The sequence below is a fragment of the Canis lupus genome, chromosome X (assembly GCF_048164855.1).
Source record: "Canis lupus baileyi chromosome X, mCanLup2.hap1, whole genome shotgun sequence".
NCBI classification, from domain to species: Eukaryota; Metazoa; Chordata; class Mammalia; order Carnivora; family Canidae; genus Canis; species Canis lupus.
Window position 1 is genome coordinate 86,881,090 of NC_132876.1, and position 23,916 is coordinate 86,905,005.

The 23,916-nt window shown below is 40.6% G+C and overlaps 1 protein-coding gene across 5 annotated transcripts in view; it reads left to right on the forward strand.

Moving 5' to 3' along the window:
* The window catches only part of EFHC2 (EF-hand domain containing 2), a 195,379-nt gene that overhangs the window by 141,948 nt on the left and 29,515 nt on the right, over window positions 1-23,916 (forward strand). For 3 of the 5 annotated variants that reach the window (XM_072818319.1, XM_072818323.1, XM_072818322.1), the window contains 2 exons: window positions 20,250-20,447; window positions 22,292-22,384. In XM_072818319.1, coding sequence (XP_072674420.1) covers window positions 20,250-20,447; window positions 22,292-22,384 — 291 coding nt within the window. The remainder of the gene's footprint in view (window positions 1-20,249; window positions 20,448-22,291; window positions 22,385-23,916) is intronic. The other 2 variants (XM_072818320.1, XM_072818321.1) reach the window with 2 other exon arrangements.

A 23,916-nucleotide genomic window follows, 5' to 3' on the forward strand; every position in this document is an offset into this window, starting at 1 on the left:
TGAAGGTTTTGTAGAAGTTGCCTGTAAAACCATATATCCTTTCCTTTTTTCTGTGGGTAGATTTTTAATTAGTGCTTCACTTTGTCTAAGGATAATACATCTTATTCCAGATTTCTATTTCTCCTTGGGTTGGAAAATTATATATTTTCTAGAAACTTCTTTCATTCTGACTAGATTAAAAATTTTATCACCTTTTTTGCTCTTGTGCTGTTGATCTGTGCCTTTTCCCTTCATTTAAAATCAATTTTACTGGAGTTTTTTATTTGACTAGTTTTATTTTTTTATTTTTATTTTTTTTATTTGACTAGTTTTAAAAGCGTCAGATTTCAGTTGTTAACCCTCTTTGTTTTTGCCTTGTTTTGTATTTCATTATTTCCTCCTCTTGTTTTTTATTATGTCCTTTTTTGTATTTTCTGTTGTATTTCTTTTCTAACTTCTTGCATTAGACATTTGTTTCATTGATCATCAGTCTTTATTCTCTGAGAAATACAGTTAAGGCTTAGTGTTTATTGGTCTTCATATGTAAATACTGCCTAATTTGGGCCAATTAATTATTTTTTTAAAATTTCCAAATGTGTATAAGGTTAGCTTTTAGTTCTTGATTTCTCTTTTTATTACATTTACTTAGAGAATATGGTTTGCATGACACTGATTCTTTGATATTTATTGAGACTTCCTTTGTAACTCTGGGGCTAAATGTTATTTTCTGAAATTTATTTTTTTGTTTTGAAGTTTAACTGGATTAATACTTCTAGATTTATAATTAGCTTCCCTTGACCTTTTGAAGATTTTCCATCGTCTTCTGCCTTCCATTGTGGTTATTGGTTAAGTCTCTTGTTAAAATAATTGCTCCTCTGTAGTGGTGTGCCTTTTTTATTCTCATGTTGCCTTTCTCTTTGTTTTCGGTGTTCTGTGGTTTTGTTGCTATGTATCTTGGGACTATTCGTAACTGTTCAATTTGAGAATTATTGTGAGCCATTGTCTCTTCAAGTATCTTCCTTTTGTTCATTCTGTTTTCCTCTTCAAACTCTCAATCTGTTCTCTTTGTCTCTTCTTGTCACACTTCTCTCTCTTCTCCATGTCTTTTAACCTCTCATTTATTCTTTTCACTTATTTTTCATTCTGTGCTACATTGTTATAAATTTTTTTAAAGATTTTATTTATTCATGAGAGACACAGAAGGAGAGAGAGGCAGAGACACAGGCAGAGGGAGAAGCAGGCTCCACGCAGGGAGCCCGGCGCAGGACTTGATCCCGGGTCTCCAGGATCATGCTGCGGGCTGAAGGCAGTGCTAAACTGCTAAGCTACTGGGGCTGCCCTGTTATAATTTTCTTTAAATCCATCATCCAGTTCATTGATTCAGTGACTCTACCTTATAGTTCCTTTAAGTGCTTATTTAGTTGTGTGTGTGTATTGAATATATTTCTGTTATTTTTCATGGCATCTCGTTCTTTATGGTCTCTCTGTGTTTTATCTCTTTAGTAATTCTTTTCTTTTTGGGGTGCCTGGGTACCTCAGTGGTTGAGCATCTGCCTTTGGCTCAGGTTGTGATTCCAGTGTCCTGGGATTGAGTCCTCCATTGGGCTCCTCACAGGGAGCCTGCTTCTCCCTCTGCCTGTGTCTCTCTGCCTCTGTGTATCTCATGAATAAATAAATAAAATATTAAAAAATTATTTTCTTCTTAAAGATTTTTATTCATTTATTTGAGAGAGACCAAGCATGCATGCATGCACAGGAGCAGGGGAAGGGACAGAGAGCCCATCGTGGGAGCTTAATCCCAGTACTCTGGGATCATGACTTGAACCGAAGTCAAATGCTTAACCGACTGAGCCACCCAGGCACCTCTCTTTAATAACTCTAAACATAATAATTTCATAGTCCATTACCAATTTTTATTCTATTGCCCCACATGCATGGGGTGTTTATCTTTCCATTTATCTGCTGACTCTCACACATGGTTGATTATTTCCTTTTATGTTTTCTAAGCTGTCTTAAACTGACTTCCTTCCCACACTACAGTGTTCCTTTGCTATTTGAGTGGGTCCTTCAGAGTAGTTTTGTTTCATTTTGTTTTGTTTTAAACCCTCTTATTTTGAACTAACTCTAGACTTACAGAAATGTTTCCAAAATATTACAGAGAATTCCCATATACTCCTTGCCCAGCTTCTCCTGATGTTAGCATCTAACCATAGTGCAGTTATCAAAATCAGGAAATTGACACTGGGACAATACTCTAAAACTAAATATCTTATTTGAATTTCACCAATTTTTTTTCACTAATGCCCTTCTTCTGTCCCAGGATTCTATCTGGGGTCCCATGCTGCACTAGTTTTTTCTTAGTTTTCTGTAATGTATAATGTTTCTTCAGTCTTTGCCTTTTTTAAAAAAGATTTTTATTTATTTGAGCAAGCGAGCGAGCGAGAGAGAGAGCATACAGAGGGAGAGGGAGAAGCTGACTCTCTGCTGAGCAGGGAGTCCAACATGGGACCTTATCCCAGGACCCCGAGATCATGACATGAGCCGAAGGCAGATGCTTAACCAACTGACCCATCCAGGCACCCTAGTCTTTCTTTGTCTTTTATGAGCTTGATATTTTTGAAGAGTATTGATCAATTATTTTGCAGAATATCCCTGAGTTTGGAGTTGTCTAATGTTTTCCTGTGGTTGGACTAAAATTATACATTTTTGGCGAGAATACTACAGAAATGATGTGCCCTTCTTAGGGTATCATATCAGGGGGCTCATGATGGCAAAATGTCTTACTACTGGTAATATTGGCCTTGATCACTTAAAAGGCAGTGTTTGCCGGATTTCTCCATTGTAAAATTACTTATCTTTCCTTTTGTAGTGAATGAATACCTTGAGAGAAATGATTTGCGACTATGCAGATCCAGCCTTTCCTCAAACTTTCACCTACTAATTTTAGCATCCAGTGCTAGAACTTTCAGGGTAGTTTCAGTTTTATCTCTCTGGATTGGCTTATAAACTGGACTTAATTTCATCTTAATTTTGATATTAATTTATTGCTTTGGCACTTTCTACTATAAATGGGTAAAATAAATTTATAACTCCAAATTTTTATTTGGCAGAATATTGGCTTTAAGTTCTGCAAGATAACTTTTTTTTAAATTAATTTATTTATTTTGGGTGCTCAGAGACTCAGCAGAGAAAAGATCCATTGTCATCTTTCTTGGCCAACAGGCAGAGTTTATGAAGCCGTTTACAGTTTTAGCTTTGTGCATAGGTTTTGTGTGTAGGAGTTCCAGATTGTTATCCTCCTTGGCCAGAGGCCTTGTCTCTTGTGCCTGAATGAGCATTGAAATCTAGGCTCTTACCTGTTAATAATGTTTGATTCTCATCTCCCTCATGCAGCACCCTATTAGCTTGTACTATACCTTCCCCTCTGGCCATCAGCTACCTCTTTGCCTTGGTACCTGCTACATTTTCTCTCCTTTTTCACAAGCTCAGCCAGGAGTTTGAGTTTTAATTGCTGCCTTGTCTACCATTTTGCCACACACAAACTCTCTGCCATGCCATATGGACTCTCTAAAATTACACTAGAGAAAATACTGACTAGACACATTATTATTAATACCTGTTCTGAAGTGGATTTGGCTTTGCTCATACAGGCCTAGTTAAAATCAGCTCCACTATTTAAAAATCTTAATAACTCTCAGGCTTTTCTCTTTCTATTTTGGAAGCATATCCATTCTTATAGCCTTGAGTTTTATGGGATGCTAGAAAAAATTCTTGGCATTTTAGAATAAATAAACCATATAATGTTGTGCCAAAACAGATAGACTATTTCTTATGTTTCTAAAGAGTGGAAAAAGGACCAACTCTTTTTCTGAGGTTTTATATATACATATATATTTATACTGTGTTTCTTTTATTTCTTTTTCCATGATTATATTCTTGTGGGAGTGGGTAAATCATTAACAGTGAAACGACTGTTTCATCCAAAATTCAGTGTTCTAATGGTCTGTTTTCTAAATGAAGTTTCTATGAATAAAAGCATGGCAGCTATGTGGTCATCTAGTTGGTAACAAATGACCAGGTTAGTGCCACCCAAGCTTTCTTCTGTAATTAGAGTCCAAATTTTTTAAAAAAGGAGAACAGTAACAAAATGATAATTTTTTTGTTCCACAGAGGACAATTAGGATATAAAAATTATGATAAACTGAGAGAATACTGCAGAGTAGGGAGGGAATGACACTTGGGCCTCCATAGGGCATGCCTGCCTGGCCATTTTTCATCCACGTAAATTTTGCAACCCAGTATCTTGAGTGTGGAAGGCACGCCTCAGTGTAGTGTTTAAACATGTATGTTTATCATTCATTCCACGAGCATACTTTAAGCACTTACTCTAGTAGTGCTAAGGCCTCATGGTGTGTGATGGGGCTCAGAGGTCAGTGAGCTGCACCTGGAGAATGCCAGCCTCATCTCTGAACCTGTCACCTACCATGGAACCTAGCACTGTTGTTTCTGGGCTGCCCATTTTGGGTCATTCTTTTCCCATACTATGTTGGAGAGGAGGGGGCCTCTCCTCTGCTGTCCAGCTTTCTCCCACCCCTGAAGACATGGTTCAGATTACTGTTCTTCTCTTAAGGTATTCCCGACTCCCAGCCATCCCTGCCTCTTTGGTCTCGATGCATTTATATCGAGTGTCACTCAGCACATCATTTTCTTTCCTTTTTTTTTTTTTTTTTTTATTTTTTTTTAATTTTATTTATTTATGATAGGCACACAGTGAGAGAGAGAGAGAGAGAGAGAGAGAGATTGGCAGAGACACAGGCAGAGGGAGAAGCAGGCTCCATGCACCGGGAGCCCGACGTGGGATTCGATCCCGGGTCTCCAGGATCGCGCCCTGGGCCAAAGGCAGGCGCCAAACCGCTGCGCCACCCAGGGATCCCTCATTTTCTTTCCTCATGCATGTTAGTTGAATAAATGAATGGATGAATATATGAACAAGAGCAGTGCCCTTCATTTGGATTCAATTTTCACTCACTTAGTAGTTACCATCCCCTTGAAAGGGTGTTCCTAGACTGATTTTGGCCTTTCTCGATGGACAATTCATTCAACCACCTACTAATAATTATATGATACCAAATACTTTCATGCTGCTGCCCATACAACAAGTGCTGTACTAATTGCTTTCTGTGTAACTCATCCAATCCTCCCAGCAGCCCTAAAAAGTAGATACTGATATTAGTTTCATTTTACAGATGAGGCCACTGACACACAGAGCGCTTAAGGCACCCACCGAACATGGCTTATTAACTTGCAGAGCTGGAATCAGCACCAGGCAGTCTAGCAGTTTCATCATGAATTAAGATTTAGAGTAAAGCTGGCAACATGTGACTCCTTGTTCTGCCCCTCTAATGCCTTATGGTCTTCACCTGTGAATTGAGAATAATTCAAGAGATTACTGAGGTGGAGAGATTGAATGAGTTAAAGATATGCTGCTCAACACCAAGCCAGTAAATATCCAGTGATGGTAGTTCCATGGACTTTTCCTCACCACTGGCCATGTGGAACTTAGATGCTGGGCCTGGAAACCATGGGTGTGCCCTTGAATGGCCCAAAAGCTGTCTTTCACCAACTTTGAGATCTTTGCTCTCACTAATTGAAATCTTTTGCCTTGCCTCCACCCTTTCTGGAAGGCTCTCCTCCAAAATGGGGCAGTGGGGTTAGGATTTAAAAAACTTCCTGGGTATGTAACCCTTCAGCTTTTTTCTTCTGTGAGATGTGGTTTTTTTTTTTTTTTTTTTTTTTACGGATTTATATTCTGTCTTGTTTCAAAAATGGATTTAGGGTGAGTTACTAAGCTGCAAACAATTCTATGACATAATGTGGATATACATAGGATAAAAGTGAGAGAAAACAGTAAAAGAAGGAGAGAACTATGGATCCCCAGGATAGGACTGACACACAGAGCATATTTTTTTTAAAGATTATTTATTTATTCATGAGAGACACAGAAAGAGAGAGGCAGAGATACAGGCAGAGGGAGAAGCAGGCTCCATGCAGGGCGCCCAATGTGGGACTCGATCCCGGAACTCTGGGCTCACACCCTGAGCCGAAGGTAGATGCTCAACCGCTGAACCACCCAGGCATCCCCCATGGAGTATATTTACAGACTCTGAAGTCCTGGACATTTACTAGATGTCAGCCAAAGGATGGCTCTGACCTTCTTAGAGGTTGTCACCGAATGGGAGGCTATGAGCCTGAAGCAACAGTAAGCCAGTTGCTGAGGAGAAGGAATCCTAATGGAGGGCCCAAGAAAGATTCTCCACTGGCAATTCACATGGGGGGCCCTCTGGTGAGTGTGTATGAAGTAAGCATGAAGTGGCTGTGGTTGGCCGCTGGTACTGTACATCAGCCCCGGGCAGACTGGAGTCTGGGAGTGACCACCGTGTGGCCTGGGAGGGACTGTGCTCCTGTGCCTGCCCGAGCAGCTCCCTCCTGCCTAGAACAGGAACCATGGCCCCTGAGGCAGCCAGGAAGTTAGGTTTGTGACTAACAACCAGCTTCCCTGTGTGGTTTTGACTGATTTCCTGCTCATTTTTCCTTTATTTCTTATAAGTCGAAATGTCAGACTCTTTTTTTTTTAAAGATTTTATTTATTTATTTGAGAGAGACCAGAGAGCACAAGCGAGGAGGGGGGAAGGAACAAAGGAGGAGGGAGAAGCATCCCCCACGCTGAGCAGGGAGCCCAACTTGAGATTCGATCCCAGGACCCCGGGATCATGACCTGAATTGAGGGCAGATGCTTAACTGACTGAGCCACCCAGACGCCCTGAAATGTCAAACTTTTAATAGATTAACATATTTGTTTGATTTTTTGATTTAGAGCCATGTATGCTTTATCAGCATATGGATTTCTTGTATTACTTTTAAAACTGCTATATTTAGGCCTGAGTTCTGTGGTTACGTGCTAGGATCTGTTACATAATTTAAGCACGGGGTGTTTAAAACAAGAAGCCAGGAACAAGTTCTCATTATATTATCTGGATTAGAAATGATTTTCTCACTGACGTTGCAAAGTTTAAAAGTTCTAGCCGCTGTCAAAGTGTAGGTGGTAAATCGCCTCAGTTGGATCCATGACTTATGATTAAGATAAGTGATTTAATTGTCATCCCAGTGCTGCTGCTCCCAAGCTCAGAATTCTTCATAGAAGACCAAAACAAATCCAAAAATAGGCCTCTGCAATATGTAAAAAATTTTCCTACTTCATATTTGGATAAGGAAGTAAATCATTGTGTTCATTAATATACTTCTTTCTTTTTTGATTTATTTCCTGGCATGAGAGATCCAGTTGCCTTAATGATAATCTGTCCATTGAGCATAAGCCAGAGAGTCTCTCCCAAGGCTTCTATGTGACTAAGTGGTACTAGGGAAGGGCCACTGTAAGAATAGTATGGATTGGGACTTGTACAGCTCTCAGGGGCACCAAGCATGGAGATCCTCTTCTGGAGTCCCTCTGTCAGTGGTTGGGGTATAGGGACAAGGCTCACAGCTTTTCCTCTGCCACTTAGCCTCTTCTTTCCCTATCAGCTCCCCGCCCCCAATTTGGTTTCTTGGTCTCCAATCAAAAGCTTGTCTTCCTCCCCTTCTTCCTTCTCCCATCTTTCTTCCCTCCCTCTTTTCACGTTGACTTGAGAACATTTGTTGAGGGTGGATATGACTGGATCTGTCCTTTCCTTCATGGCTGCCTTCCTCCCTCCCCAAGATACATACATGCTCTGTGTGTGACAGAGCCTACAGAATTTGGAGAAACACAACCACACACCAAATGCCCAGACTGTTCTAGAGGCCTCTCTGTGATTGCATAAATGGAGGGAAACTAAGCTCTACAGTATGGGAGAAGCCATGCAGATTCCCAAAGTGCTTTATTTTATCAAACTCGTTTTAATTATTTTTAGAAGATCTTTATGGTCACAACCAGATGTACAGTGGTCTCAGCAAGAGCAGACCATTTTGAGAAGCAAAATTTTCCCCAAAATAGGGAAAGAGTTGTATTAAATCGTACAAAACACATTTTTTTTCTGAACTAAAAATTAATCAGGAGACAGTCATAGGAGACTGGACATTGCAGAAAACTCCCTAGTAAAATCAGAGAACTATCTTTAGAAATACTCCCAAACAGTTGGAAAGTAAGAGAGGGATTAAGAAGATAAAAAAGAAAAGCAGGTTTGAAGGGAGAAGGGGAACCAAATGGAATTAAAGCAATAACCAGAGATAATTCTTTAAGAAAAACCTTTTCTAAGCTAAAAAAAAAAAAAAAGTCTGGAAATTAAGAGAATTCACTCTGTTTAAAACAAAATACATGAGTACAGATTACTAGATACCCCCTGGTAAAAATGTAAAGGTCATATATAAGGAAAGAATCTCATAAAGAACATCGAAGCAAAACATAAAGCTTAAAAACACCACCACCAGCAGCAGAACCAGTGACTTAAAAACCAAAAAGATACGGCTTCAGGTAACAGAATGAATAGGCAATGGAATAAATCTTCAGTGCTTTGAGAATAAACAAATTGGGCACAATTGAACTGTATGTGGGGACAATAGAAATGTTTTTAAACCTTCAAGAAAACTAAACAGAGTTTCTTCAGTAAATTATTCAAAGTCATACTTTAAGACATTACTGGGGAACATGACAAAATCAAAATTCACAACTCAAAAAGTTTCACGTACACACACACGATTATACATCTCACCTCCAACGTAAAACTTTACTTCAAGAGGTGAATGATATTGTTACAAAAATCTAAAAGGATGATGGCATGATTTATGCCACAGACAAAATAGCCAAGTCTCAGCAAGAGGGAGTGGGGAAACGAAGGGCTGAATTCTTCACATTCCATCTTGAGAGTAAAATCTTATATTTCATCCTTATCTTTGAAAATTAGGTAGATCTAAGTTTAAAATATTTTTGGGCAATTTCAACTTCACCAAGATAGAATGGGGGGGAAGCTAATCATCATTTCACAATGTGTGTGTATTAAATCATCATGTTGTATGCCTTAAATATATATAATTTGTCGATTAGCTCTCAGTAAAGCTGGGGGAGCGGGAAGGAATTCTGGGGAGTGGGACCAGAGATTGGGGTAGTGAGGAGATTCATTATAAAACTTGTTATACTTTTTTCATTTGTACCATGATGCATTCATTTTATATTAAAATCTATTATTAAGAAAAAGATACAGACAAGCATTTTTTAAGAAAAAAATTTACAGAACTGAAGAGCAGAGTTAGTATGGTCTTTATTGCAAAAGACAAGTAGCAGGCCTTGGGTGGCTCAATTGGTTAAGCATCTGCCGTTGGCTTAGATCAGGATCCCAGGGTCCTGGGGTCGAGCCCCACATTGGGCTCCCTGCTTGTGCTCTCCCCCTCTCTCTGTCAAATAAATAAATCAAATCTTTAAAAAAAAAAAAAAAGACAAGTAGCAACAGAAGTTAATATTAATGATACATGGCAAACTGAAGCTAAAAAGCAAGCTGATAGGGCAAGTAAGTCCTAGGAATGCCTTGACCATCGGTGTACACTCACTGATCACCCTTGGAACCACTGTAACCTGTTCTACCTGCTCAAGGTTGGCATATGATCACACTTATCTTTTACTTTCCCCTTCAATTTCTTGAGGTCTCATGAGCCATATTACCAGGAATTCCTCTTGAGGAATGAGCAGTGTATTCCCCCAGAGACCGCTTCTCTCCCCCTTCCCCCTTAGCTGTCCAGGAACTCCAGGAGGGTTACTTTGTCCAAGGAGAATCAGACCACTGTCAAACACCAGTGCTGTGGCTGCTTGCTGTAACAGGGCTGGTGTGGGGTGTTCTGCTAGGCTAATGGATGCCATTTAGCTAGGTAGAAAGTCAAAGGTTCAATTTTTAAGTTCAGAGAGACCTGATCATATCTGTAAAGCTTCAGGGAAACAACCCGTAGGGACCACGAAAGCGAAGACACAGATGATAAACTGGACAATTGATGGGTCAGTGAGCAGTTAAGGATGAAGAAGCAGTGAAGGTTGGGTCAAGACTTAGGTATGCCTTTTGTCATTCCCTCCAACAGATGTTTCAGACTCACTCACTCACTCTTAAGCTCTTAACATCACTGTTAGCCTCCCTCTCATAGTACAAAACATGTCCAGGTTAACAGAGGATGTAGAGGTCCCTCCTGAGATACAAACCTCCCCCATATCCCTGGATCCACAACTTGGCACTCTTCCTTTTTCATCTCAGTAGAAAAGGTATCCCCTCTTGCCCCCCGATGTCCAGAGCTAGCTTCCATGATGGTCTTTTCTCAACAAGAGCCCTGGAGCCCATCCTTGGCTCCATCCCCTTGCCCCATTCCCTCCGCTCCAGCAGCCCTCCCTGGTATGCCTGCCTTCATATTGCTGAGTGCTCTGACATCCAACTCTCTGTTCATGCTGCTCTCTTGCTCAGCGCTTAGGAGATTCCTTTCACCTGCAGAAGAAAACCCAGATGCCATAACATGGCCACTCATGTGCCTTGATTGGCCCCCCCCCCCCCCCCCCCGTTAGCTCTGTTAGTTCTTTCACTTCCCTGTTTTAGTTATCCTAAGAATCCTGACCATCTGGGTTCAGATCTTGGCTTTACCACTTACCAGCTGTATACCCTTAGGCAATTTGCTGAAGCTCTCTGGGCCTTAGTTCCTCATCTGTAAAATGGGGATAATCAGGGGTGCCTGGGTGGCTCGGTCAGTTAAGCATCTGCCTTTGGCTCAGGTCGTGATCTCAGAGTCCTGGGATCGAGCACCATGTCGGACTCCCTGCTCAGCAGGGAGTCGGCTTCTCCCTGTGCCCCCACCCCTTATGCTCCTATGCACGCTTGCTCTCTTTCTCAAATAAATAATTTTCAAAAAAAAAATGGGGATAATCAATGTTCCTGCTTAAAGGGGTGCTGTGGGAGAGATAAGTTCCTGCTTATGAAGCACCTGGATTAATGAACACCTTTATGTATAAACAGGAATGTATAGTTAACCACCTTATGCAGTCTGACAGCCCAATTCAGTAGAACTGTCTGAACACTAGCACTAAGCCCTTGGTAAATGTGAGCTCCTGTTATTGATACTTCGTATAGCTCCTCAGATGTATCATCCTCTTGTTCTTGAATCTTTTAAGGATATGGTTCTTTCTCCTATTCCTCCACTCTCTTTCCCCTCCTTGCCCTACTTCTGACTGGCAGATTGTCTTTCATCTTCAGGGTCTGCTCTATTACCACCTCTGTTAGGAAGCCTTCCTGGATTTCCCCCTACATGTATATCCATGCCAGACTTGATGAGGGGTACTTTCTCTAAGCTTCTAGACCTATCTTTATTGCAGCTCCGTTCCCCCCCCCCTTTTTTTACTTTGTTGACTTGATATTTTTTTCTGGTCTGTGACAAACTCTAGGGTGCAGTCATTGAGGGCTAGGGATCAAATCTAGTCCATTCCTCTCTTATTCTCTTATCAGTTGCCATTGCCCGACATGGATTAAGTACTCAATTAGCATTTGTCAAGTGAATGAATGAATGCATAGGTAAGGACATATTCAGAAGAACGCAGTAGAAGATGCACAATTTCTTAGCCAATAAGAGATGGTCAAGCTTATTAGTAGTCAAATCATTATTGATTAAAATGAGACATCATTTTTACCTTTGGAGTTAGGGGATGCTTTTAAAAATGGCATCTGTTCCTGTGGACACTCAACTCTCATTGCTGGTGGGAGGGTCAAAGCAACTTAACACCGTGTATCAAGATTTTTTTGGCCACCTGATCATACTTCTGGGACACTATCCAAAGGAAATTTATTGTACTCCAATGTTTCTATATATATTTTAAAGATTTTATTTATTCACAGAGAGGCGGAGACACAGGCAGAGGGAGAAGCAGGCTCCTCACTGAGCAGGGAGCCTGATGTGAGACTCGATCCCAGGACACTGGGACCTGAGCCTAAGGCAGATGCTCAACCACTGAGCCACCCAGGCATTCCAAATATTTACATTTTTAAACAGGAAAAAAAATTTAGATGTTACCTCAAAAGCCTGTGAGGAGGGTACATAGTTTTTCAAAATTATTTTGTGAATAAACAAGCCAAAAAAAAAAAAAGATGACTGCTTCTTTCTTTCCCTTTCCTATTCCCCACCCTATACCACAAGTTAGCCAGTCTGTTCCTTCCTCTGTGACCAAAGGAAATAATTTCAAATACAGACAAATGTTTGCACATGAAGATGTTCATCATGACATTACTTATGTAAAATTTGAGAAAAGCCCACAAAGTATCTAATAATAGGATGGTTTAGCATTTTCCTTTCAGAAGAGTATGTGATAATATGAAATGTATTAGTTAAATGAAAAAAGCAGGCCATAATATATGTTCACAGCTATTAAGAAGAACAGGCAATTAAATATCTGTGGATAGAAAAGAGACTTCAAAGAAGTATATACCAAAATGTTTAATTACTTGGTTATATTTGGGCAGTGGGAATGTATATGGCTTTTTTCCTCACTTTTATTATTAACCAAATTCTCTCTGTTTAGACATGTGTTCCTTTTATAATGGAGTAAAGCCAATAAATTCTGTATTTTAGAGTGAGTGTTCAGGAAGAATTAGGACTGATTATGTTTTATTTGATATGTTTTGATATTAGTAAGCCTTGAATTAATAAATTCTAAACACCTGGAAGGCACAGACCTAGTCTCATTGAGGCCATTGTTTGATCAAGAAAGACCTGTGGACCTATATGGGGTGGCCTTCCATGTAAGGTCCATCCCCCACTCCCATTGTCACAGGGGCCAAGATGGCCTCTAAAACATCCGGCAACCAGTGAGAAAGAGTTAAGAAAACCAAACAAATGAGGTTGGCTTGGAGACAAATAATCCTTGAACACAGGATGGTTGTTAGCCAAAAGGAAGGTGCTAGAAAATGAATAGCTCTGCTTATAAATGAAATGAATATTCATTCCTTTCTGCCCACATTGCAAGTTAAGCGCCATCATCCACACTTTTCATTTGCTGCTACCAAAAAAATCTTGACATAATTTAAAAACCAAAAAACCAAAAAACACTGTTGTCCAGGCCTCTTTAAATGTCAATTAAATGGTACTGTACCAAACTGTAGAAGAATTACAGAAGAGTGGCTTTAAAGGGTTTCTAAAATTGCACCTCTTTGAGGAATATTGTTCATAATACACAGGAATTACTCTTAACTACATGAGAATCTCTCATTTTTTGCTTGGCTACACTTACACAGCCCCAGAGTCGAGTGCACCAAGATATACTGGATTTCAAACTAAATAAATCAAAATTACCATGTGCATTCCACTACATGTCAAAACAGGAAAAGCCATAGCATTTGATGTGAAATGAAGATTAGAACAGCCATAGAGAGAAAACTAGAAGTCTGCTTACGTTTGGAATAAGAGAACAGGGTCAGTGATTTTCAATGCAGACTTTCTTCTCCTGGAGAAAACATATCACAAAATCAATTTACAATGCAGATGAATTTGGCAGTAATTATGATACTGTCAAAAGATTCTTTAGTTTTCAGAGGACTTATTTCAGAGTCCAGTATGCTTGCCTGTCATTAAGAACTTGACAGGCATCAGAGGAATTTAAAGCTAAGGTGTTAGGTGCCATTGCCCTTTAAAAATGACCAAAAAGGGGCACCTTGGTGGCTCAGTCGGTTAAGCATCTGCCTTCAGCTCAGGTCATGATCTCAGGGTCCTGGGATTGAGTCCCGAATTGGGCTCCCTACTCAGCAGAGAGCCTGATTCTCCCTCCTCCTTTCCTACTTGTACACACGCTCATTCATTCTCTCTCTCTGTCCAATAAATAAATAAAATCTTAAAAAAAAAATGACCGTAAGGAGGATAGAGCATCTCTATATGTAACAGAGAATGAAAAGGGGCACCTAATTTGATTGCTAAGAGTTAAGCATTTGTGCAGCTTCTCAAATGCATTGCATACATTATATAAAGAAAGGCATACCTGGAGCTTATTTACTTTATCACTTCAGACTTAATCCTGAATATGACTTAATTAAAACAAGTGTACCATGCTCCTTTTACATTCTGGGGATAAATTCTCTGATTTTAGTTATCAGAAACCTTTCACATTTTTTCCAAGATGAACTTGCTTAAGAGAAGTAACTCTTTCAGCTTAATACAACTTGAAACTATCTCCATTGTGGGATGAGGAGAGTAATACAAGTCATTATTATTCATTGGGCATTCATTGTGCCAGGCACTAAGCTAAATATTTTTTACACCTTGCTAACTTAACCCTTAGTTTTCATTTATTCAGCCAACTATTTATTTATAGAGCACTTACTGTGTTCCAGGGGCTATTCAAAGTGTTGGGGATTCAGCAGTGAACAAAATAGCCCTGTCCTCTGTGAAGCTTACATTCTAATTGAGGGATAAAGATGATAGAATAAGAAAGTAAATGATACACCAGATTAGCGTGTGATGAGTGCCACTGAGGAAAAGAAAGCAGAGGAGTGGTTAGGGAGTGCCAGACTCATGGAGGGAGGGGGTCACATTTTTAAAAAGAATGGTCAGAGAAGGCCTCACGGAGAAGATGACACCCAAACAGATGTGAAGATGTCCTATAGGAGGTGAAGGACGAAACTGTGTAACTGTCTTTGGGGAAGAACATTCTAGGTAGAGGGAGCAGCAAGTGCAGAGATCCTAGAGCTGGAATGTATCGGGCTTATTGGAGGAAAAGCAAGGAGTGCAATATGGCAGGTACAGAGGGAAAGAGGGGATGAGGCCCAAGAGGTAGAAAAGGGGACATCCCATCAGACACCACATCATGAGACTTTTGGGTTCTACTTCGGGAAAGAGGGCAAGCCCTCAGAGGGTTTTGAACAGAGGCCTGGCATGACCAGCAAAGCAAATGGTCTTGTCCATTTTCACAGGTGAGGAACAGAGCTTTGGAGAAGTAATTTACCAAAGTTCCTATTTGTTAGTGAATTAGTGGGGCTGGAATTTTAATCTAAGTCTGTGTAATTCAAAAGCTCATACTTTGCCCACTAAACCACACCCACCACCTCCCGATTGCAAAGAGGTTTCCGACCCAGGCCAGAGTAGATGATTCTCTTAGTCTGAGATTGACCTCGTGTTTCTCTTTTCTCTGGAGTCCTTTGGCTTCTCTGGCAAGGCCACCATGTCACACAACTCCAGGGGACACCATTTATACCATAAGTCTATAAATGTCCTCCCCAGAGTACTGAGGGTCTGGGCAGTGTCCAGACGAAGTGGCTATATATGACTTTGTTCACCACTGAGAACATACATGGTTTTGAACTATGGTTTAGGCAGGTAGCAAAATCCATTTGTTCAGATGTTTGTCCTGATCCTATTTTGATGTGTCTTTCTGTCTCTCCTTCCTCTGACACGTATTCTACCAGCTGTCTCTGTCCTGCCCACTGGAAGCACGCTGGTCCAGTAGTGTGGCAGGCTGGGATGTCAGTGCTGGTGAGGGAGGATTTCCTGCCCTGCGTGGGCAGCTTAGGCCCACAAGAGAAGACCTGAGGGAGTGTAGGATGTGAGCAGATAGACCTGGCTTCTGATTAGTAAATTGTCATCAAAATTTCTGCTTGGCTTAATTTAAGCGCAGCCAGATTTTCTTGTAAGCCTCAGAGCCCAAAGCTTGGATTTTTTTTTAAAGATTTTATTTATTTATTCATGAGAAACACACAGAGAGGCAGAGACACAGGCAGAGGGAGAAGCAGGCTGCCTGCGGGGAGCCCATGCGGACCCGATCCCGGGACTTGGGGATCATGACCTGAGCCGAAGGCAGACGCTCAACCGCTGAGCCACCCAGGTGACCCTAAAGCTTGGATTCTTGAGCCCTTGTTTATGTTAAAGCTAATTTTTGTAGTTGGTAGGAAAGTTATTGCTTAGACTATAGCAATTCAGTGTGTAAGACAATACACTGAGATTCCAAGCTTTAAAGTGAAGTTTTTATTCATTATTACTTGAGTGGGTGACTTTAATGGAATTATGTCTTGTAAAACAGCTTAGCATTTCATGTTTCAAAATTCTGCATGGTTACTTCAGTGCCCTAGAGCAGTTTGGCATTAGTTTTTGACTCTTATGACTTTAATTACAAAAACGGAGAGAAAATCATGGCAGCATCCTTTATAAGATTAGCTAAATAATACCGCGATGATCCGTGTAAAATATTATTGCCAGGAACAGAGTACAATGTTGAGTAAAGACGAAGATATTGCCATTTTGAGTGTTAGCGATTAGCACTAGTAATCACAGAACACCAGATCAATGCAATCAAAGCCCCCTTTTAAAATGAATTTTCATTTCCCTTAAATGAAGGTGCAGGAAGCCCCAAGATCAGATTTTGCTCTCAGGTGGTATTTCAGGTTCACTCTGAAGGTTTAAGTGAGGAAGGGGCTATATGTGGTAAAAGCTGGATCATTGTTTTCGTGGCTGCTGCTAGCAAAAACAACATGCAAAAAAAACAGTTGGATGGGTCCTCAGTAGATTAAATATAGAATTCCTAAGTGACTCAGCAGTTTTACTCCTGGGTAGATAAACCCTCAAAATTGAAAACAGGCATTCCAACTAAAACTTGTACATGAATGTTCACAGTGGCACACAATTTACAAGAGCCCAAAGGTAGAAGAAACAACCCAAACGTCCATCATTGCATTAATGGATAAACAAAATGTGGTACATTCATCCAGTGGAATATTATTCAGCCCCCCAAAAGGAATGAAGTATTAATACACGTTACAGCATGGATGTGAACATGAAAACGTTATGCCCAGTGGAAAAGCCAGACACAGAAATGGAATGCTGTACAATTCCATTTATATGAAATGTCCAGAACTGGCAAATCTGCAGAGATGGAAAACAGATTAGTGGTTGCCATGTGGGGAGAGGGCAAGGAGGAAGGGAGAAAGCAGAGTGACTGGCTTCTTCGAGGTGACGAAAATGTTTTGGAGTAGATAGATGCCTAATGTTGTGAATGTGCTAAATGCCACCGATGGTACACTGTGTGTTCTGGGTGTTTTATTACCCCAGTACAGAAAAGGCGGGGTGAAAAGATCCTCATTCTTTGTGAAGCCCATTCAAGTTTGGGTGGGGTGAATTACATAGAAGGGATACATGGCAAACGGAGGGCAAAGTAGTGGCAGCCACTTGAGGTCTGCTTGACAAGTCTGGCACTTCCTGGTTGGGATCCCCAGTCCTGGGACCTGCCTTGTGTAGGCGCAGTGGGCACACTGGCCACACCAGCCTCTGCTCCGGGGGCGCCTGGTGTCTCATGTGACTGGAGACAGTTTTAAGTCTGGGGCAGCTTGTTTGAAAGCCTCACTGAAAGACGTTGGAAGCGGTGGGATACTGAGCCGTTTAAAACCCAAGCATGCAGAAATCCAACAGAAATTCTAACTGCAGTGAGGCCAGGACAATTTCAGTTTACCCAATGAAAAGGAAAATAAACTTTTATGACCTGGTGGTGCTAGAATAAGTTTAGTTAAAAGTGCGTGGAGAGTTTCTAGTTACTGCCACACACGTTCTTTTCCCTTGTCCTTGGGAGTGTGCCACTGTTCTTCACACTGTTTCTACCCTCAAAAGAAAAAAAGTTTTCAAATGGTTTTTCTTTATGATGATGAAAGTAGTATTTGTTTATTACAGAAGTTGAGAAAAAGCAGAAATTCTCTATATATGCGTCTGTGTATATAAATCTCAGAGATCAGGGATAAGATTGTAGATGTTTTGGCACGTATCCGTTGTCCTTTTATTGTTTTAAATTTTTTATGTAAATTCCAGTTACTTAGCAAAGTGTTATATTAGTTTCAGGTGTATAGTAGAACGATTAGCCACTTCCATACATCACCTGGTACTCATCAGGACAAAAAGCACTCCTTAATCCCCATCACCTGTTTTCGTCCATGAATCTGTAGGTACCAGTATCTTCAGTTTCACTAGGATCGTATACTTATCGATATAGCATGGGCATCTTTGGGAAATACTGATTTACACACTTTTTGTGGTTGCATAGTATTCCATTTTACACACATTGTAATGACTGGTGTCCTAAATGAGCAGGGGGCTTTCCTTAGAGTGGTTCCTCTGTGGTCACTTAGCCCTCTGTCAGAGATGGTTGGTGACTCAGGTTTCTGAAATTATTTTCTATTATTTATGCTGATCAATGGTAGCCTTCAAAGCAGAGGTCATGGATGGTAACGGGAGTAGAGATCTATAAACAATCAACTCCAAAACCTATAGCTTTTAGGAAACTTTCCCTGACTGAGCTCCATTCCATTCAGTAATTCTGTCTTCTGTGTCCCAACAGAAGAGGGACAGAAGACTATGCAAGGGCATGGGCTTTGGGGCCAGACTGCAGGGGTTCTCATTCTGGCTTTCATGATGTTGGGCAGATTCAGTGTCTCAGTGTTGTCATCTGTAAAATGGGGATAATAGTCCCTATCAGAGTTCCTGAGTGGCTCAGTCGGTGAAGCATCTGCCTTTGGTTCAGGTCATGTTCCCAGGGTTCTGGGATCGAGTCCCACATCAGAGGCTTCTGCCTCTACCTCTGCCACTCTCTTACTCTCTGCCAAATAAATAAATAAAATCTTAAAAAAAAGGTCCCTGTCCTCTAGGGCAGTTGAGATGATCCATGCCAGAAGTCCCTGGTGCACAGGACCTGGCACCTCGCTAAGACTCCATGAATGGCAAGGGTTATTATCAGTATTTGATTCGTTCAAGCGCCCCTCCCAGTCTGTGGCATCAAGAGCTCATTGTGTATGCTGGGATGGCTGTAATAGGTTATAGACTCTGAAAAGCTCAAATGCCAAAGTGATATTACAGCGTTTTCCACACAGTGAGCCCCCAGCTAATTGTCTGACCCAAACCGACCTGCTGCAATTGTAGGGTCCTCTTGGTTGAAGTTGGTGTTCATTTCCCATTAAAAAAATAAATAGGGCAGCCCGGTGGCTCAGTGGTTTAGTGCCACCTTCGGCCCGGGGCCTGATCCTGGAGACCTGGGGTCGAGTCCCATGTTGGGCTCCCTGCATGGAGCTTGCTTCTCCCTCTGCCTGTGTCTCTGTGCCTCTCTCTCTCTCTCTCTCTCTCTCTCTGTATGTGTGTTTCATGAATAAATAAATAAATAAAATCTTAAAAATAAATAAATAGATAGATAGCAAAACCAAACAGAAAACCCAGAAACTCTGAGAAGTGGATAGAGGTGAAATGCAGTTTCCTTTGATAGGTCAACATCATGGCTGTGGGCTTTCCAACACTCTTATCTAAGGAAATTCTTGACTAGGAGAGCCCAGAGATCTTCAATGATTATGATAACAACTAGAAATACATCAAAGAACAAAAAGCCATTATTCTAAAAAAACGGTCTATAGCCGAAGAGCAAATAAAGTCTTGTCTTCCATCACTTATTTGGGATTCTTGGGAACTGAATTATTCTCAGTAAGTAGATTTTCTAGATGGCAAAAGCTCATTCATGTAACCACTGTAACATTTGGCATTTTAACTATTTTGATGTACTACTTTCTTTACCCGTGCTGAATGGTTTATAGCTTTGATACAGAGAATATATTGAAAACAATCCCGCCAGTTTGTTAGGCTTTGAGTTTAATTGTTAATATGTTGTTGCTGTCCTTTGTTTTTTAGCTCTGCCCCATAATTTTAATGCCATTTGCCTTCGAGAGACTCAGACAACTGTAACTCTGCCATGCTCTTCACTTTTTACTCTTCTCTCTCCCTTCTTTCTCACTGGCAGGGTGTGTTGGACTTAGTTTCTACTGCAGAAATGTTTCTAATTGCTTTCTCCAACTCAAGAAGACCTTTCTAATGTGCTGATTTATAAAATTGTATGCCCTGGAAAACCAGAACCCCAAGTCTGTTACTATTTTGTGTAAAGTAAGATTAATAGGCATTGAATAATATCATGTATTCTGTGACAGGTTTTTTGGCCATTCAGGGACTTTGAAAGATTTGCTTTCTGGTCACAGGCTATTATCTGGTAGAGATTTGACTCTGGGCAAGATGCCACTTTATTTAGAAACTGTAGTGCTTATGGTTTTCCATTCTAGCCCTGGTGCTTTCCTGCTGCTCATACATGAAGTCGCTGATGAAAGAAAAATAGTCCCCTGTCCCCTGCGCAGTTGATAAAAAGTTTTATAATATGGAATTTGGATATTTTTAATAGAGAGTACAATATCCTTAGATGGAATTTCATGTGTGTTTTCTCATTTTCTTTACAGAGACATAATTATGAGTCTAACTGTTGGGAAACTCATAGACCATGAACTTATAACTCTTGCACGTCACTACAGGGTACCCAAGGACCCATGTCCTGATATGAGTGTCCTAATGGCACAGGCCCATGAACAGCTCAAGAAAAACACTTTTGAGAATTTTGAAAGTCTCATTTCTACTTGTGTATACCAAGATCGAGAAAAGTAAGTTTTATCGATGTTAGTAGATCATTTAAGTTTCTGTGGACCCATGTAACAAAGGAATTTATATCTTATCCAAAAGGGCTAAAAGAACACTGAGATGTTCCATCATACTCCATTACATAGCAAAAGAACTTTAAATCATTTTTGGAAAGTATCTGGGTACCAATATTTTGTAGTGATGATGAGCTTTGTTTTTTGATGGAATGGGAAAGTCCCTTGTGTCTTCAAAAAAAGATAAGATACCCCTTTGCATTTCCTTTTTTTTTGGTTTCTAGAGGCTTTCGATGGAAACATAGTAAGTCCAGATGTTAGAAGGTTTAATTCTCAGATGTCTTCTTCTTACATTATTCTAGTGATAGCTGGGATTTATAAATGTGTCTTTTTTTAAAAGATTTTATTTATTTATTCATGATAGAGAGAGAGAGAGGCAGAGAGGCAGAGACACAGGCAGAGGGAGATGCAGGCTCCATGCAGGGAGCCTAACACGGGACTCGATCTTGGGTCTCCAGGATCACGCCCTGGGCCGAAGGCAGGCGCTAAACTGCTGAGCCACCCAGGGATCCCCAAATGTGTCTTTTCTAATACAGAGAACAGAGAATTTACAAGTGAACTTCCTATAAAATTTCTTTGAAATTATTTCTTCTTGAAAATAACAAAGTTCAGCATAATTAATTTCTAGTACATTTGCCATGTTTCTATTGATCTTTACTAAGTCATTTTTATAAACTGGAGCCCCATCTTAGTGTTTTGGTGTTCATCTTACCCATAGACCTGATATTGTTGGGGAAAATACTCACCGGGAATTAGAAAATCTTAGTCCTAACTCTAGCCTCTGATTTTGTTACCACGTACCACTGCCATTTCTTTGCCCCATGATTTAACCCATCATTCCCAGACCTGAAGTTCATACCCAAGTGGCTGGCTGCATAAACTAAGTATCTTTGGAGGTCCCAGAGTTTATCTTAATGATGAGCATGATTTATTTTCCTAATCCATAATACACTGTTGTTGAGTTCTTGTAGAGATGGTATTTTCCCTTAAGCTTTCCTGAGCCTCTGGAGGTTGTATGGCCTGAGTTTTGTGTGACCCTGGCCACCACCTCCTGGGAATGATGGAGCTGCTTGATCAGATGGCTCTGAGGTTTTTCCAGATCTGACCAGCTTCAATTCTAGACATTCACATTCTCTCATTGTCTTATAAACTCACTGTGAATACAGCAGCTCCCTTTCCTTCCTATTGGTTCTGATTTTGCCTGGTGCCTAGAAGAGCATTGGCTGAATGAAAACATTGGACAAGCATTTCTGTGCCCCTGGCAGCCTGGGGAAAATCACTGTTGAGCTGCTCTGGAGAAGTCATCTGACAAAATTGAGGTGGATGTGAAAGCACCAGCTGAGGCTTCCAGGTTACAGATTTGGGTCCAAGGAAAAGACTAGAAAAACACCCTCAGGTCATACAATACTTGCGTTGGAGGGTCTAGATGCCTGTCAAATGAAGAGGTGTTTTCAAATATCAGAAAGTTTTGACTAGTGGTCAAGAATGCAGATCAATTACTTAGAGCAACACTCATGGCTGCAGCCTTAATATGCTGTACTATCACCAACCAAGAGTCTGAATCTTGATGGAAAGGCCTTTGGAAGGACAGAATCTGATGACTTCTGAAATGGAAAAAGTTGGTGAAATGCAATATGACTGTTTTTCCTTATTGTGAATTCCAATACCAATTTTTATACTCGTTTCCATGTGCAGATTTTGAGGACGCATCTGTATTTTCTTTCCTATAGCATGTAATTGTTACTTGAGAAACACAAAGTACATAAAGACCTGTTTACTTTGTTTTAATGCAGAAAAAAAGTATTACCCAGCAAAGACATCAGAAGGCTGTGCAAGTCCTTCAGGTTACCTTTGTCTGATGATCTTCTGGGATCCATACTGTCCGGGTAAGTGAGAGTTCCACCCTTCATGGAGTTTGTCCTGCATATTTTTGTTTGGGGGACTATTCCTGGTTATACATTCACCTCTAATTACCCTTGGTTTACCCTTGACTGTTTCCACTATATTATTGATGACACACGTCCATGTGAGTGTCACAAAAAGAAATGTTAGTTATGATTTTGAATACTGGCCTGTTACGAACTGAAATTTTATCTTTTTAACATTAAGATACACACACATACACACAGATTTCTGAGACAAAATGGAAACATCTGATTTCATTGGTTATGAGGGTATTAGATCTAAAATTCAGGGCAGGTTTTTCAAAGCTGTCATTCATGCTGGTTAAAAACATGCAGGAAGAGGGCCTAGTGTTATTAGCACAGGACTCTATCCTACTAGAGCACCAGATGTAAAGTGTGAAGATTATGAATTTGCAAAAGGAAAGCACAGAGAACCACTTTCTAAAATACCTGGCTCTCCTGCTGATTGTTTACTTTTGACTTCTGGTACCACCCTCCTAGCTATGCAGATTCTGGTCATCTTTTATGTTTCCTGTGGCATTATCCCAGTCCTGACTCTGACTCACTTATCTTCATAACTCTGACATTTTGAACTGTGTTCTAGGCAATGTCATCATTGCTCTGAAGACATTACCTCACTGTTTTGTGAGAATGACTTTGGGAGTCACAACTATGATCCTCTTTACGTGATGATGCTGAGGTTTAGAGAGATGAGATATTTTTGCCCAAAGTCACATAGTCTAAAGGAAGAGCTGTAACTTAATCCCTGAACCTTTCAAATGCACATCCCCTGCTTCTAACCATTTTGAATTACTGCCTACAAATATCCAGTAGATAAGAATGTCCTGACAGTTCTACCTCCTTCCTACTCCTTGCATCCACTCTTCCCTCTCCATTCCCACTATCTTCACTCTTGTTCTGACCCATATTTCTTCTTGACTATTACGGACCTTCTGTGTTGGTCTTTCTCCTACCAGTTTCTTAATGTTTAAATCCATCTTTATATACAGCAGCTTAATACCTTCTAAGAACAAAAATGTCATAGTGCTGCTCTTCTGCTCACAAACTTTCTGTAATGCTTTAAGGGAAGACCACAGTCATTAGCTTTGAACTCCTTCTCCCCCTTCTCCATCGGGGGGCTTTGGGCTGTTAGAGTGTTGGTCTTAAGCAGGGGCTAGAGTGGAGAGTCCTCATCTGAGACAAAAGGAACGGATAAAACTAAATCCCATGCAGGACAACTGGGGTCTGAAGTATCAGAAGGGAACTGAGGAGAGCCAGTCCAATTGGATGTGTGCATTGGATTGACCTGGGATATTTTCTGGACTATCAGCTCAATTTGCTTTTATTTGCTAGCATCGGTGTGAGGGATAAGTAGGTCAGACTTGAGATGGAATAGGCAGGCCTAAGAGTCCGCTTTCTTTAGTTAGCACATTCCCAAAGCCACATGGGCTAGCTAGCTATTTATTTACTTATTTATTTATTTAGCAAGCATGAGCAGGGGGAGGGGCAGAGGG